We start from the raw sequence: 12,964 nt of genomic DNA, 5'->3' as shown, positions 1-12,964 counted from the left end.
GGAACCCCACATGTCACTTGAAGTTTGTGGGCTGGATAGACTAGAGTGGGTGGAAGGTGGCAGGAAGACAGACAGCCGATGCCCCAGTCCAGGTAAGAAGAGAAGTGCGCTGGACTTATGACAGTGGCATTGGGGTTGGAGGGAAGGGACTGGTCAAGAACTATTTAAGAAGGAGAATTCATAGGACCTGATTCAAGAACTATTTAGGAGGTAGAATTGATAGGACCCAACAAGCTCTTTTGAGGGCAAATATCATCCTTCTTTGCCTAACTGGGTTTCCTATACAATTGGGGGGAAAGAGGATGCAATTCTAAAGAGGTTTTCTGGTGTTTTCCTTGCTGGAGAGGGTAAAAATCCACACATTTAAACTCTAGTATAATGTAACTGTTGAATGACTGACTAATGCAGTCCCCTCCTTTTTAAAGAGCAACTAAGAACTTGACTATCTCTATATACCTGGGCTTATAAGTAAATCAATCAATACTTTTTCTTTTGTTTGGTTGTTGCCAAAGATGACTTCTGTCACTTGCAACCAAGAGTACTGACTAATGATCACACATACACAAACTTTTGCAAACAATTTTGGGCATTCACATATCCCCTCTCTCGCAAGCTCTTCGGCTCTAAGCCCTTCAATTTTAGAGTGAGGTCTATCTAAAGTGGATTTCCATTTACAGTACTCCCTGCTTAATAACCCTTCAAGGGATCCCATGGCTTGCTGGGTGAAGTCCAGCCTCCTTGTAGGACTGTCCAGGCCTCCCCAACATAGGCTATTCTGCTAGCACCTGGGGCACGTGGTACCTGTGCGTGGTATACCTGGTGCCTACAACCATGTCCCTGGTAAACTCCTCCTAGCTTGAGCCTGTAGCTGAAGTTTTCAATAGCCAGGAGGTCAGTTTTGCTGAGGGGAACCTCCCTACCCTTCCACTTCATGAAGAATGAAGACAGATGACATAGTGGGAGGGCCACCCACTTCCCTGAATTTAACCTAAGACTTCCCTAAGATCAACTCCAAGGAGTCCGAGTCCTCAAAATATCCCATCGTTGGAGGGGCAGTAAACAGGAAACTTCAGGACCTGCCTTAGGACACAGTAATGCCTTTTGGCTTGTGTGATGCTCCCATCATCGTAAGGTCACTGAACAAAGGTTTTGAAGAGGACGGAATTTTTGGATATTTCCCATGGATAAATTCTGGGTTCTAAAAAAATACATCAAGATTATTAGAGGGCAATAATATTAAGCAAAATAACTCAAATAGGCACTAATAGACCTCCAAGCCTCTGATGCTCCTCCAACAGAAGTTGCCACACCAGAGGCAGGGCTGACCCTGAATGTACCTTTACCATTAACCCTGATGAGAAAGCCCCAGAATTTCCTTTGTGCTCCACTCTTGGAAATATAAGTTCCTTATGAGAATATCTGAGCCGAATGTTTCTGCAGCTTCCTTTTATTTCTCTCGAATGTTTCTCTTGCCTTTTTCGTTTTTCTTTTTCATTTGTGCCAACATGTGAGAAATGGTGGCAGCTTCACTTAGCCTGTTATCTGAAGAGATGTTGCACCCCATCCTGAATGATCCATTCCTTGGCTTTGGAAAGCCAGCTATAGAATACTAAAAGCCAGTTGTCATCTCACATTTACAGAGAATCTACTCTGTGCCAGCGACTGGGATTTATGGGTGGGTGGAAAAAAAGTTTTTACCATCATGGTTTGTGGGAAAAACAGAATAATCACACAAATGAATAAACATCTGCAATGGGGATAAGCGATTTTTAGGGGAGGCAGGTGTTATGAGAGCAGATAAAGGGGAGGTCAGGGAAGCCTTCTTTGAGGAGCTAGGGCTTGAGCTGGCTGAGCTCCAAGAAAGGCATCCAAGTAGGATGGGTCCTTTCTGTTCTTCTCTGGCTCCTCTAGGTAAATGAAGTCCTCCAGGTCTCCTCTGCCTCCAAATTCCCATGGCCAATCCTCCAAGGGCACTGCAAGAACGGATTATTAGGGTTCTGCTTCAATAGCAAAGCAGACTGCCACCCAAAGCAGTGGTTCCCACACTAGGATAAGTATCAAAATGACCTGGATAGCTTGGTAAGAGTACAGGAAACCCCACCAGCCACCCACTTTGGGCCATGGCAGAGGTAGCCATTTGGAAGCTACTGCCCCAGGGCTTCAAGCAGCAGAATACTGAGCCCCTGGAGGAAGGAGACAGGTGACTTGCTCAGTGGGGGGTGTCAGCTGAGGAGGGCCTGCTGGGGCAATTCCTACTCCTCCCTGCTGTGTTCAGGATGCAAAGAAGGGGTATGGGATTTGAGAGGCTGGAGAGATGTGGGAATGAGGCAGCCAAAATACTGAGGTCCGAAGCCTGGGAGATGGATGAAAAGACCAAGTTTGCTTCAGGCTATGCCATGTTTAAGCTCACAGTCAAGCAGGTCAGAGCTGGCGTGCAAGGCGGCAGCTAGGGGAGGGGGATTAAAGGCGAAGGCAGGATGGAGACCCACGCCTGGGGACCCTCTCCCGGAGAGACAGTTATCGGACACAGCCTTGGAGGTGCCCGCGGAGGCAAAGAACCATCGAGAGCACGGCTGGCGTGGCTCATCAGCAGCCCTGAAGTTAGACCAAGAGGATTCTCTGGGGGCGAGAGTGGGGGTGGGAGAGGTGATGGTGGTAGCGGTCTTCTCCTCTGGCCCTCGAAGACTGGCAGACAGAGAGCGTCCCTTGCCGGGAGGGACGGATCTTGGCGCACTCGGCCGCCAGCTGCAGGAGGGGCACGGTGTACCCCAGCAATGCGAGCGCATGGTGTCTTGCCACTTTCCGCCCTTCCAGCGTCCGCGCCTCAGGCCGCTACCTAGGGGTCTGAGTAAGGATTCGGGGCGCCGGGCGGGAGGACCTGGGGCGTTTTTCACCCCGCTGCCGCTTAGGCTGCCGCGGTCGCCTGACAGGCCACCACCGGAGAGACCCAAATGTACTCCCCCGAGTACCCCAGAACGGAAATCCGACTACCTGCTTCCGCCGCCAGCCGGAAGTTCCTTGCTATTGGAGGCAAATGGACTTCCGGTGGTTCCCAGGGTAGCTGGGGCTCACAATGGCAGCCTCTTTGGTCGGGAAGAATGTCGTGTTTGTCACGGGGAACGCCAAGAAGCTGGAGGAGGTGCCGGGAAAGCGCGGGGGCCGAACGGGAGGCCGTTGGGGGAAGGGGAGGTGTAGTGTGTGGCAGGGGCAGCTGGGGGTAGCAATGAGAAGGGGCTTCCAGGCGGAGGGAAGCGCCGGGCGGACGGGCCGACGGAATGGAAAATTCGGCCCGGAGGGTGGGACTAGGCCGGTGTGTGGGACTGCGGAGTGCGAGCGGCCTGGGGATGGTGAGGGGATGAGGGAGCCTTATCAGATTCGGGCACAGGGATATGAAGATCAGGGGCTGCGAGAGCTGAAGTAGTGATGGGACCTTTGATTTAGACCCCCAAAGTGGGGCCCCGACAGCCAGCTGGGGCTGTTCAGACCCCAATGCTGGCCCGGGAATAGCAGGTGCTGGAGAGGGCATGGGATGGGCTTCCAGAGTGAGCAGTCTACATCCCATCACGGTCCAGACATGTGGTCCCCAGCCTCTCCTAGCCTCTTTCTGTAACTGAAATGGGGATGATGCACGTTTGCTTCAGAGCGCTGTGTACTAGAGCAGTGAAGGAGGAAATGGATCCAAAGCCTCCTGCCATCAGGAGGTGTGGCTAGTTGGGGTCTGGGGAGGGGGGTTGATAGAAGGTGTTTGGCTGCAAGTAACAAGAATAGGGAGTTCCTGTAAGCTCTAGGTGGCTGCTGTGGGAATATGGTGTCCCACAGGACCTGATGAGCCTCATGAGGGTTTGCCTGCCCCTGCAGTCATCTCGGAGACACTCATCCCTGCTTCCTTCTCTCCTGGTGGAAGCTCTTATTGGCCCTGCTGAGTCAAGGGTTTGCCCCTGCCCAGCTGTCCATAGCCAAGGAGGTGGGGTCATGTGGGGGATAGAGAAGATGACACCCACTGAATATGTCTGAGACACAACAGTGGGACACTAGTTAGAGGAGAGCTCATTTGTTCACAGCCTAGGATTTGGTGGCCCTTCTCTGCCAGGCCAGGGTGGTTTTCCCTGGAGCCAGAGCCCAGTTTTGATAAAAGATTTGGGATCCTGCAGCCAGACAGGTCAACAAAATAGGCAGCACCGCCCTGAACAGGATCCTATGCAGGGTGGTGGGCACCAGACCCTAAACCTGTCTCTGTCTCTTGCTGAGAATGTGGCCCTCCCACATTTGAAGGAAGGACTGGAATGGCTGGGGAGGCTTCCCGAAGGTGGGCTTGAGTTTGGTCTGAAACAGAGGATCTTGACTCTTCACCCCATGTGCCCTGTTGGCAGACTGGTGAAGCTTCCTTCTTGGGAAAGTATCTTTAAATGTTCAAAATAAAATACATAGCATTACAAAGGAAATCAGTTATACTGAAATACAATTATCAAAATATTATAAATGTCTGTGATCTAGTAACATATATACTTTATTAATGCATTAAAAGGATTTGATCTAGCATTAGGTCTAACTACTATAATTTCAAATAGGATCGTAAGTAATATTTTGAGATATCTGCAACCACTGTCATGGGATATAGTAATATTCATATTAAACCTCCTAAAGTCAGAGATTTAAAGGTCACAGAAACTGCTAATACTCTTTTGGTTTGTTGCCTATACTCATAATTGAAAGAGATGCTAAATTTCAATTAGGGGTTAGTGCCTATAAAGAGATCTTTTTTTCCCATCTGAGTTGGCAGGCCTCCTGAATTCTGGGTAACCCCTGATAGAGAATTCCTGGCCCAGAAAGATGGGTAGGGTTTCTGGGAGCACTCTGATGAAAAGACAGTGTTCTAGAGGAGGGGGCAGCAGGAACAGGGGCCAGCAGTGGGAAGAGTAGGAGAATGAGGAGATGGGTGAGCCAACCTGCTGGGGTGGGACACTGAAGCCTGGGGTGAGGGTCATGGCCTGACTTGGTAATATTAAGGGGATTGGCAGGAGTGTTACCTGGTGACAGCTCGTGTAGTAATGGAGAGTCAATAACAAATGATTATTAATGTTCTTTCATTTTGGAACAGGTCGTCCAGATTCTAGGAGATAAGTTTCCATGCACTTTGGTGGCACAGAAAATTGACCGTATGTCTCTGTTTTATTTTTAAAAGATGGTTCGATTTCTCTGTCTCCCTGTGACCTGACTGTGTATGTGTCTGTTTCCTTTATAAGTGCCAGAGTACCAGGGAGAGCCAGATGAGATTTCCATCCAGAAGTGTCAGGAGGCAGCTCGCCAGGTGCTTGCCCTATGCTTGTCTCACACTTGCTTCTCTTGTTCTGATGGTTCTTGGGGCCTGTGCCTGCTGGGGATGGACAGAAGACAGTACAGTGTGCAAAGCTGGTCATGACTCAAGGAACTGCCTAGAGCAGCTCAGCTGGGGTCAGTTACCCTTGGCCCTGGAATGCTGCTTTCCTTTCATGACCTTGACTACATACGATAACCGCCCAGACCACCACACACACACTCTCTTTCTCCAGATTCTCAGATACACACATTCCAGCCCCTGCATTCTCTCCATACACAGCCACCCCTGCTCTCATGCCTCTCTGGAACTGAGAAAGAGCACTTTAAGAAGAGTCAGGCAGCTTGGTTATGAATCCCAGTGCTCCCATTGCTGTGCCTGGAGTAAGTTTACAACCTGCCAAGATTTTGGTGTCCCCATCTCTAAAATGAGGATAGAAGATTAGCTGAGGGCTAGTCCCCATGGCTCTTGATGGATCTCTGTCCATTACTACTGCAGACCCCAACTAGCTGGGGGCCTGGCCCCAGCCCGAGTGGCCTGGGAGTGTGGAGCAGGAACAGGGCTGGCTGCTGGTCCTCAGGTCTCAGGGCTGCATGTCCTTGTACTACAGGTGCAGGGACCTGTGCTGGTGGAGGATACCTGTCTGTGCTTCAATGCCCTTGGGGGGCTCCCTGGCCCTTACATGTGAGTGCCTTCTCACCCTCTGCTGGGGCCCTGGCCACAAAACTGCCTGAACTACAAAAGTATTGGTTACCTGGTGTTGCAGGTCATTCACTGTCTTGGCATCAGTGCCAGTATTTACATTGTCCCGAGGAAGAATTAGGGCTGGGGGAGTGGCATGCCTTTCTTTTGTAAAGGGTGAGAATGTGATTATGTAAGTGGAGTTGAGAAAGGGAAACCCTCCTCTTTGAGAAGTCCATTCATGGGCAGATCAATTTCAGGAAAGAGGAAATAAGGAAGTTAAGATCTGAAAATTGATTTCCTTAAAACTATCCAGTTCCCTGGACCCCCTTAGATTGTCTCTGTGTATCTATAGGATATAAACACCCCAATTTGAAGACCCTGGCATGGGGTGGGGGGGTAGGGTGGGGGTACATGCACAGAAGTACTGCTGCTAGATTTGGGGTATGTATATCTTTAAGTTTTTGTTTGCCAAGGTGTTGGCACCCATATATGCTTCTGTCCACATTATACTAGAGTAGGCATTGCTCCACATCCTTGCCGGCACCAAATATAGGGGCTTTTTAATATTTAGCAATCTAGTGAGTGTGAATTGTTATCACGTGGGGGTTTAATTTACATTTCCCTAATTACTAGATTGAGGTTGGGGCCTTCATGTTTATTGATTCTTCCACAAACTGCCTGTTTGCCTTCATTTCCTTTTTCCATTTCCTCTTGGCCATCCAGGGGCTCTCATCCCTGTGAGGTGCAGCCTAGAGAAGAAGGTGGTAGGAAGATGCATCTGCTCCTTGTGTTTGATTCCTTTATTTCTCTTGCAGAAAGTGGTTTCTGGAGAAGTTAAAGCCTGAAGGTATTATCCCCCTATGTCTCTCCCCTTGGATCTGTTGGAATTGGGAATCTGGGGTGGTCTAGGGAAGGGGTCCCAACTAGTAGTCAGGAAACCCAGGCTACAGCCCTCATGATAGGGCCTCCGTTTGCTTCAGTGTCTCCATTTGTAACTTGTGGCTTACACTTTTCCTGTAAGCCGCCTCTAGGGAGCCCTGATGCTGGGGGAGTGGATAGGGATGAGGGCTGAAGGGGCTGTGTGTATGCGGGACAAGGGGATTGTCATGCATTCTAGGTCTCTGAGAGGGATTTGCCTTGGTGACTGCTGGCGTGTCCTTGCCTCTGCCAGGGCTTGGCCTTGGGGGTGGGGGTGGGGGTTGCCCCTCCTGGCCCCAGCAGTGCATACCCTGTCATTGCTTTAAAAACCACTTTATATTACAGAACATTCCAAAGATGTACCTTAATATAATGGAATAATGAACCTGTGTGCCCATCGCCCAGCTTTCAGGGTTATCAGCACTAGGTCCATCTTATAACATCTAGAACCCCAGCCTCAACTTTCCCCAGCTCAGTATTTTAAAGCAAATCCCAGACCTCATATCATTTCATTAAGTTCTTCATCCTGTATCTCTAAAAAAAAAAATGAAAAATTTAAAAACTATATACTACCCTTAACCAACTAAAATAATTTTTTAGCATTACATAATCAGTGTTCAGATTTCCTTGACCATCTCAAAAATGCCTTTTTTGCAGTTGGTTAGTTTTGAATTGGGAATCAAGCAAGGTCCACACAGCATTTGGCTGATTTTCTGATTTTTAGCAAAAGCTTGTCTCAGCTTGTGCCAAAGAGAAGCCTATATACCCAGAACCGGTCATTTCAAGGCCAGTCCCCACCCCAGGCTCTGGCCCTCTGTGGGGTCAGTGATGCCCTCAGATCTGCCCCCTTTACCCCCAACACCATCGTGGCCTGGGTTACCCCATTTGGAGAATTCCTACAGAAGCCTCCCTTCCAACGTTGGGGGGCCAGGGGCAGGCAGCACTGACAGCCCGACCCCTCACTGCAGGTCTCCACCAGCTCCTGGCCGGGTTTGAGGACAAATCGGCCTACGCGCTCTGCACGTTTGCCCTCAGCACAGGGGACCCCCGCGAGCCGGTGCTGCTGTTCAAGGGCCGGACCTCGGTGCGTAGTCAGCGCGCGGCCCCCACGCCGTTCCCCCACGGGCCGCCAGAGGGCGCCGCGAGTCGGCGCCGGGCGGGGCGGGAAGGGCCCCGGCGTCCAGAGGTGGTTACCTGGGCTCTGCTGAGAGGCTCCCTTGTGCACCGCAATTACAAGTGCTGTCATTCCCGAAGTCTCTGACCCCAGGACAGGTGTTTCTGGGAAACATCATTGCTATGGTAACAGCTCTTGAAAACTGGAGGCTCCACCTGAGACTGTCCACAGTTTTACCTTGCCTGGTTAAATTGTAAAGAATTAGTTGTCTGCTGCTTTCACAGAAATGTTCACTTCTGTTGAAAAAACAGAAGCTGGAGCAACCACAGGCCCAACTTGTGCACAGTGACAGAGTACCAGCTGTCTTGTTGCTACAGTCTCCACCATTCCCTGTGGTTTCCCCAAATTGGGCTGCTTCTTGCATTTTTGCTGCTTGCCAACTGCATTTTACCACAGGGAACCTTGTTTCCTCATCTTGTTCTGGTCTCGCCTGAGCTTTCTAAGCCCCAACCACATTGTCCTTTCAGCAACCCAGCCATGCCAAGCTGGTCCACCCAGGACTGTTGTGCCAGCTGTGTCCTCCACCTGGAATGTTCTTGCCACAGCCCCTTATGCAGCCACAGTGGCCCCTCACTGCAGTCTTCTCTGACCTCCCCATCTAAGTCAGTCCCTCTGGTTACTCTTGAGCCCAGCACCCTGTTTGTTCCCTTTAAGCCACTTTGTATTTCGTGATCATTAATTTGTTTAGTGTTTTAATACTTGTTTTGCTCAAGAGACTGTCCGTTCTGTGAAGGCAAGTCTAGGCCTGCTATGTCTCTGGTGCTGAGAACATGCCTGGCCTATTTTAGGTGCTCAAAAAACATTGTTACATGAGTGAGGTTCAGGGTGGTTTTGTAACTGGCCTTGGGTACACAGCTCCCCACTAGCAGAAGCAGAATTTGCATTTATGGGGCTAATCTCGGTCTTCTACTACCTCCTTTTTTTAAAAAAAGATAAATTTTATTTTCACTTTTATGGCAACATAACATTTCATGATCCTGGACTAATATTTGCTTTCCTTATAATATTTTCGTGTTGTAATTTGACTGTTACAGCCAATGTTTACTGAATTCATTTATGTGTTGGATATTGTGCTAAGGAATTTCCATTAGGCTATTTCACTTCATTGTTAGAGCCTCCTTGTATTTTGAGAAATGCTGTAATAGCAGCAGGCATAGGACTTGTCTGCAAAGTTCAGGCTCCCCAACTTCCTATTAGGAGAAAATGTTTTCTGTCAAGTTTTCTTCACTGAGGTCACATTTTTTCCAAGGTATGGGTGGGGGGGTAGGTGAGTAGGGTATGGGTGGTCAGATCAAGGGTAAAGTACCCCCCCTGCATGTTAGGGGAGCACTTTTCCTGCTTTGCATTTTTTTTCTGCTTTGCATTTTATTTACGTTTTCAGCCAACATTTGCAGGCACCCAAGGATCATTTGAAACCATTCATTTTGAGTAAATAGGGTTTAACCAAATTCACAAAATAACCAAACTCAAATTGGCTGCTTCCCCTCTCCTGTTACATCTCCCCCATGCCCAGTAACACACCTGTTCCCCTTTCTCTATGGCAGGGCCGGATCGTGGTGCCCCGAGGCTGCCGGGACTTTGGCTGGGACCCCTGCTTTCAGCCTGATGGATATGAGCAGACGTAAGGAGCCCTGATTTCTTCACTGTGGTTTGGTTTGGGTTGGCACCCTGCCCAGGTGTAGGCATGTGGACTTGGGTGGGGCAGGCCCTGAGGGTGCCATTCCAACTGAAGGTGGCTCTGCTGGGGTGGCTACCAGGAATCTGGGTGGCTCAGTTCACGGTGGGGGAGGCAGCTGAGCACATCTGGGAGTCCTGGGCTCTTTAGCTCCAGCTCACGAAGCAGCTGTGTGACCTCAGTGGCTTCCCCTCCTCTGGCCTTGGTCTGTCGTGTAAATCAGGCAGTTTGTGGGATGATTTTCTGACTCTCCTGTTTAGTTTGGAGAAATTTTCAAACTTCTGCAGCCTTTGATAGGTACCACGTTAAACCCCCATAGTGCCAAGTGTCCTCAGTATTCCACCTTCACCACCTGTCGTTGACGTGAGACACATTGGAGTCAGAGGCTGGAGGGACCCTAAGGAAGTGTGGCCTGAGGCCTCACAAGAGCCAGGCAGGGCTATGAGGCAACGCTGTCCAAGAGAACTTTCTTTAATGACGGAGCCATAATCTACACGGTCCAGTAGGGTAGCCACCAGCTGACTGTGGAGCATTTGAAATATGGTTAGTGTGCCTGAGAAACCAACTCTATTTTTATTCAATTTTAATCCATTTCAATTTCAATAGCTGCATGGCTACTGGCTATCAAATTGGACAGCGTAAGCCTGAAGCCCACAGTGGGTGGGTTTCTCCCTTCACTGGGGCCCTGGCATGGAGGACTGTCCTCTGGCCTGCTACCCAAATCCCCACCCCACCCCCCAGCATTAGAAGATTCTGCTGTGTTTGCTTTGTCAGGCTCCACTGCTTCCTGTCAACAGATGACAAAGCTGATCAAACATCCAGTTCATCCCCCTGTCCCCAGCTTCCCTTGAGTTTTGGACACAGTAGAGCAGGTTTACAATGTCTCCATATTCATCATAAGGGGAATTTAAAACTCTATCCTGTTTTTAAAAAATTAACCAGCTGCCAGGACCTGATGGCCCCGCTGCCCTTCCCTGGGGACTCCTTGAGCTTCAGGCTTCAGAATGGTGGGTGGGGTGGACATCCTTCCTGAATCTGGGCTCCCTCCTCTCTTAGCAATTGCTCTGTACCCTTAGGTACGCAGAGATGCCCAAGGCTGAGAAGAATGCCATCTCCCATCGCTTCCAAGCCCTGTTCAAGCTGCAAGAATATTTTGGCAGTTTGACTCCGCCTGGGGCTGGAGGATGCCACTCGGGCTGAGGATCCGGGGAGGGCTAGCCTGAAACCCACTGTCAGGCAGGCACCCCTCAAGGCACTTCCTTTAGGGTTCCCACTTCCTGGAGGTGTTGCAGCAGCCTCACCAGCCCTGCTGGCTCTGTTTTGGGCATGAGACAACATAATCTTTCCCTCAGGGATTTGGTGACCTCTCCTACCACCTTCAGGCCTGGGATCCTTCAAGGACCTTGGGTGTTAAAACTGGCCTTGGCAAGATTGCGGGTTTTGGGAGAGAACCCCTCAAATGTTCTTGGACATTTTTAAGATACAGCAAATAAAAATTCTGGAAGGCACTTGCTTCCAAAATAAACTGAATTCAGCTGCTTTGAAACCTGCTGCAGCAGGTGCTGTCTCCTGAGTCCCCTTTGGCAGATGGTGGGCTGGCCTTTTCCCGCCAGGTCAGCTGTCCACCCACAATTCAGTGTCATCACCCCCATGGTCTTTGCTGGGTTGCAGGGGGCCCTGTGGGATGTCTGGTGCTTTTGCTTTATGCTATTATACTTGGTGAGCAGCTAAAGTGTTGGGTTATGCTTATAAAGCCAAGTTCATTTTATGGCTGTATGGGACAGGGGAAGGATGGAGCCCTGGGCCCCAGTTGGCTCCCTTGTCCTTTCCATACGTGATTCTTCTGGTAAAGAGGTGCCTGGCCCCAAGGCTGTTCAGAAAGCTTGTTGTGTCCAGTAAGTCAGAGTGGGTGCCCTGAATGCCAGTGGGTTGCTTCCAGGCTTGCAAATGCTCACCGGCAGCTTGGGGGAACTTGCCCTCCAACCACTGTTCCTCAGTCCTGGCAAGATGGCTCAGGGCCTGGGTTTAACTGTTGAGAACTGTTTCCTCCCCTAAACTGCATCAGTGTAAATGGGTGAGGACAGGAAATCAATCCTCTGCTCCGCTGTGGCCTGCGAGGCCCAGCTGGATTGTTTCCCCAGGAGGTGGCGGCACCCATCCAGCCTCCTGAGTGGTTTCCTCTGCCAGCCTGTGATCTTTCTGGGGCTTGGCCTGGGGTGCTGGGGGCCTGCCTGCTCCACGCCCGGTGGCTCTGGGTGTAGCCCTGCCAGCAGGAAACACACAGGTTACTGGCGGGGGGGTGCAAAGAATCATGAGTGGGTGGGTACACGGAGTGTGGGGCAGGGCAGCCCTCTGAGTTTGCTGCTTAGCTCTCTGCCAAGGTCTGTCCTGGGCACACGGCGTACTTTTCCTCTCCTGATTTTTTTAACTTGACCCATCCTCACAATTGGCACAGTGGAGAACATCCTTGTACCCAGCCCCACCTGCTCAGGAGCAGAAATGCTTGGTTGGAAGGCGCAGGTGTCCCGACTGCACTTGGGTTCTACTCCCTCCGTCAGTGCACAAGGGTTCCTGCATCTCCCACTCCAACGCCATCCAGCCTTCTGGGCTTTGCCAGCCTACCTGGTGCAGGGGGACATCGCACTGCTGGGGCTGCATGAGTTTGAGGACTCTGGCCGTTCCTGTTAGCCTTTTCTGTAAATTATCTGTTCACAGCCTTTGCCTCTTTTCTATTAGTTGTTGTCTGGTGGATCTGCAGAAACTTCCTGTTTAGGTACTAGTCTGTTTTTGGTTTTAGACGTAACAAATGTCTTCTCTCAGTCTGCTGCCTTGGTCTGTAGTGTGTTCGTCCAGCCAAGGTCCTCTCAGGTGATGTGAGCCAGGTGTGTCTGTCCACCTTTGCTGCTGCGGCCAGGTGTGCACAGGGGGCACTCCCCTGTGTCCCAGATCCCTATTCCCTGCTGCTTGCTGATATCACATGGACCCTTGCAACCACCAAATGCCCAAGCCAGAAACATGGCACATTCTACCCTCTCCCAAGTCAGTCCCCACATCCTGCCAAATAGAGTTCTCTCCATCCCTACTGTCACTGTCACTGCTCTGGTCCAGGGTTTACTCCCCTACTCCCCCACCCGCCACATCTAAAGGATCTGCCCAGAAGACAGGATACTTCAGCACTGCCGCACTGACCCTCCCCTGC

At 50.5% G+C, this 12,964-nt stretch overlaps 1 protein-coding gene across 1 annotated transcript; it reads left to right on the top strand.

Moving 5' to 3' along the window:
* Positions 1 to 3,023: 3,023 nt before the first annotated feature.
* ITPA (inosine triphosphatase) lies at positions 3,024 to 11,311 on the top strand. The gene is made up of 8 exons (XM_037812160.1): positions 3,024 to 3,139; positions 5,099 to 5,156; positions 5,244 to 5,308; positions 5,925 to 5,998; positions 6,814 to 6,845; positions 7,885 to 8,000; positions 9,635 to 9,711; positions 10,842 to 11,311. The coding sequence occupies exons 1-8, from the start codon at positions 3,074 to 3,076 to the stop codon at positions 10,963 to 10,965; spliced, it is 612 nt and encodes a 203-aa protein (XP_037668088.1). The 5' UTR covers positions 3,024 to 3,073; the 3' UTR covers positions 10,966 to 11,311.
* Positions 11,312 to 12,964: the final 1,653 nt, after the last annotated feature.

Source organism: Choloepus didactylus, chromosome 19 (assembly GCF_015220235.1).
Source record: "Choloepus didactylus isolate mChoDid1 chromosome 19, mChoDid1.pri, whole genome shotgun sequence".
In the NCBI taxonomy this organism is placed as follows: Eukaryota; Metazoa; Chordata; class Mammalia; order Pilosa; family Megalonychidae; genus Choloepus; species Choloepus didactylus.
This window is presented reverse-complemented; position numbering and strand designations above follow the sequence as displayed.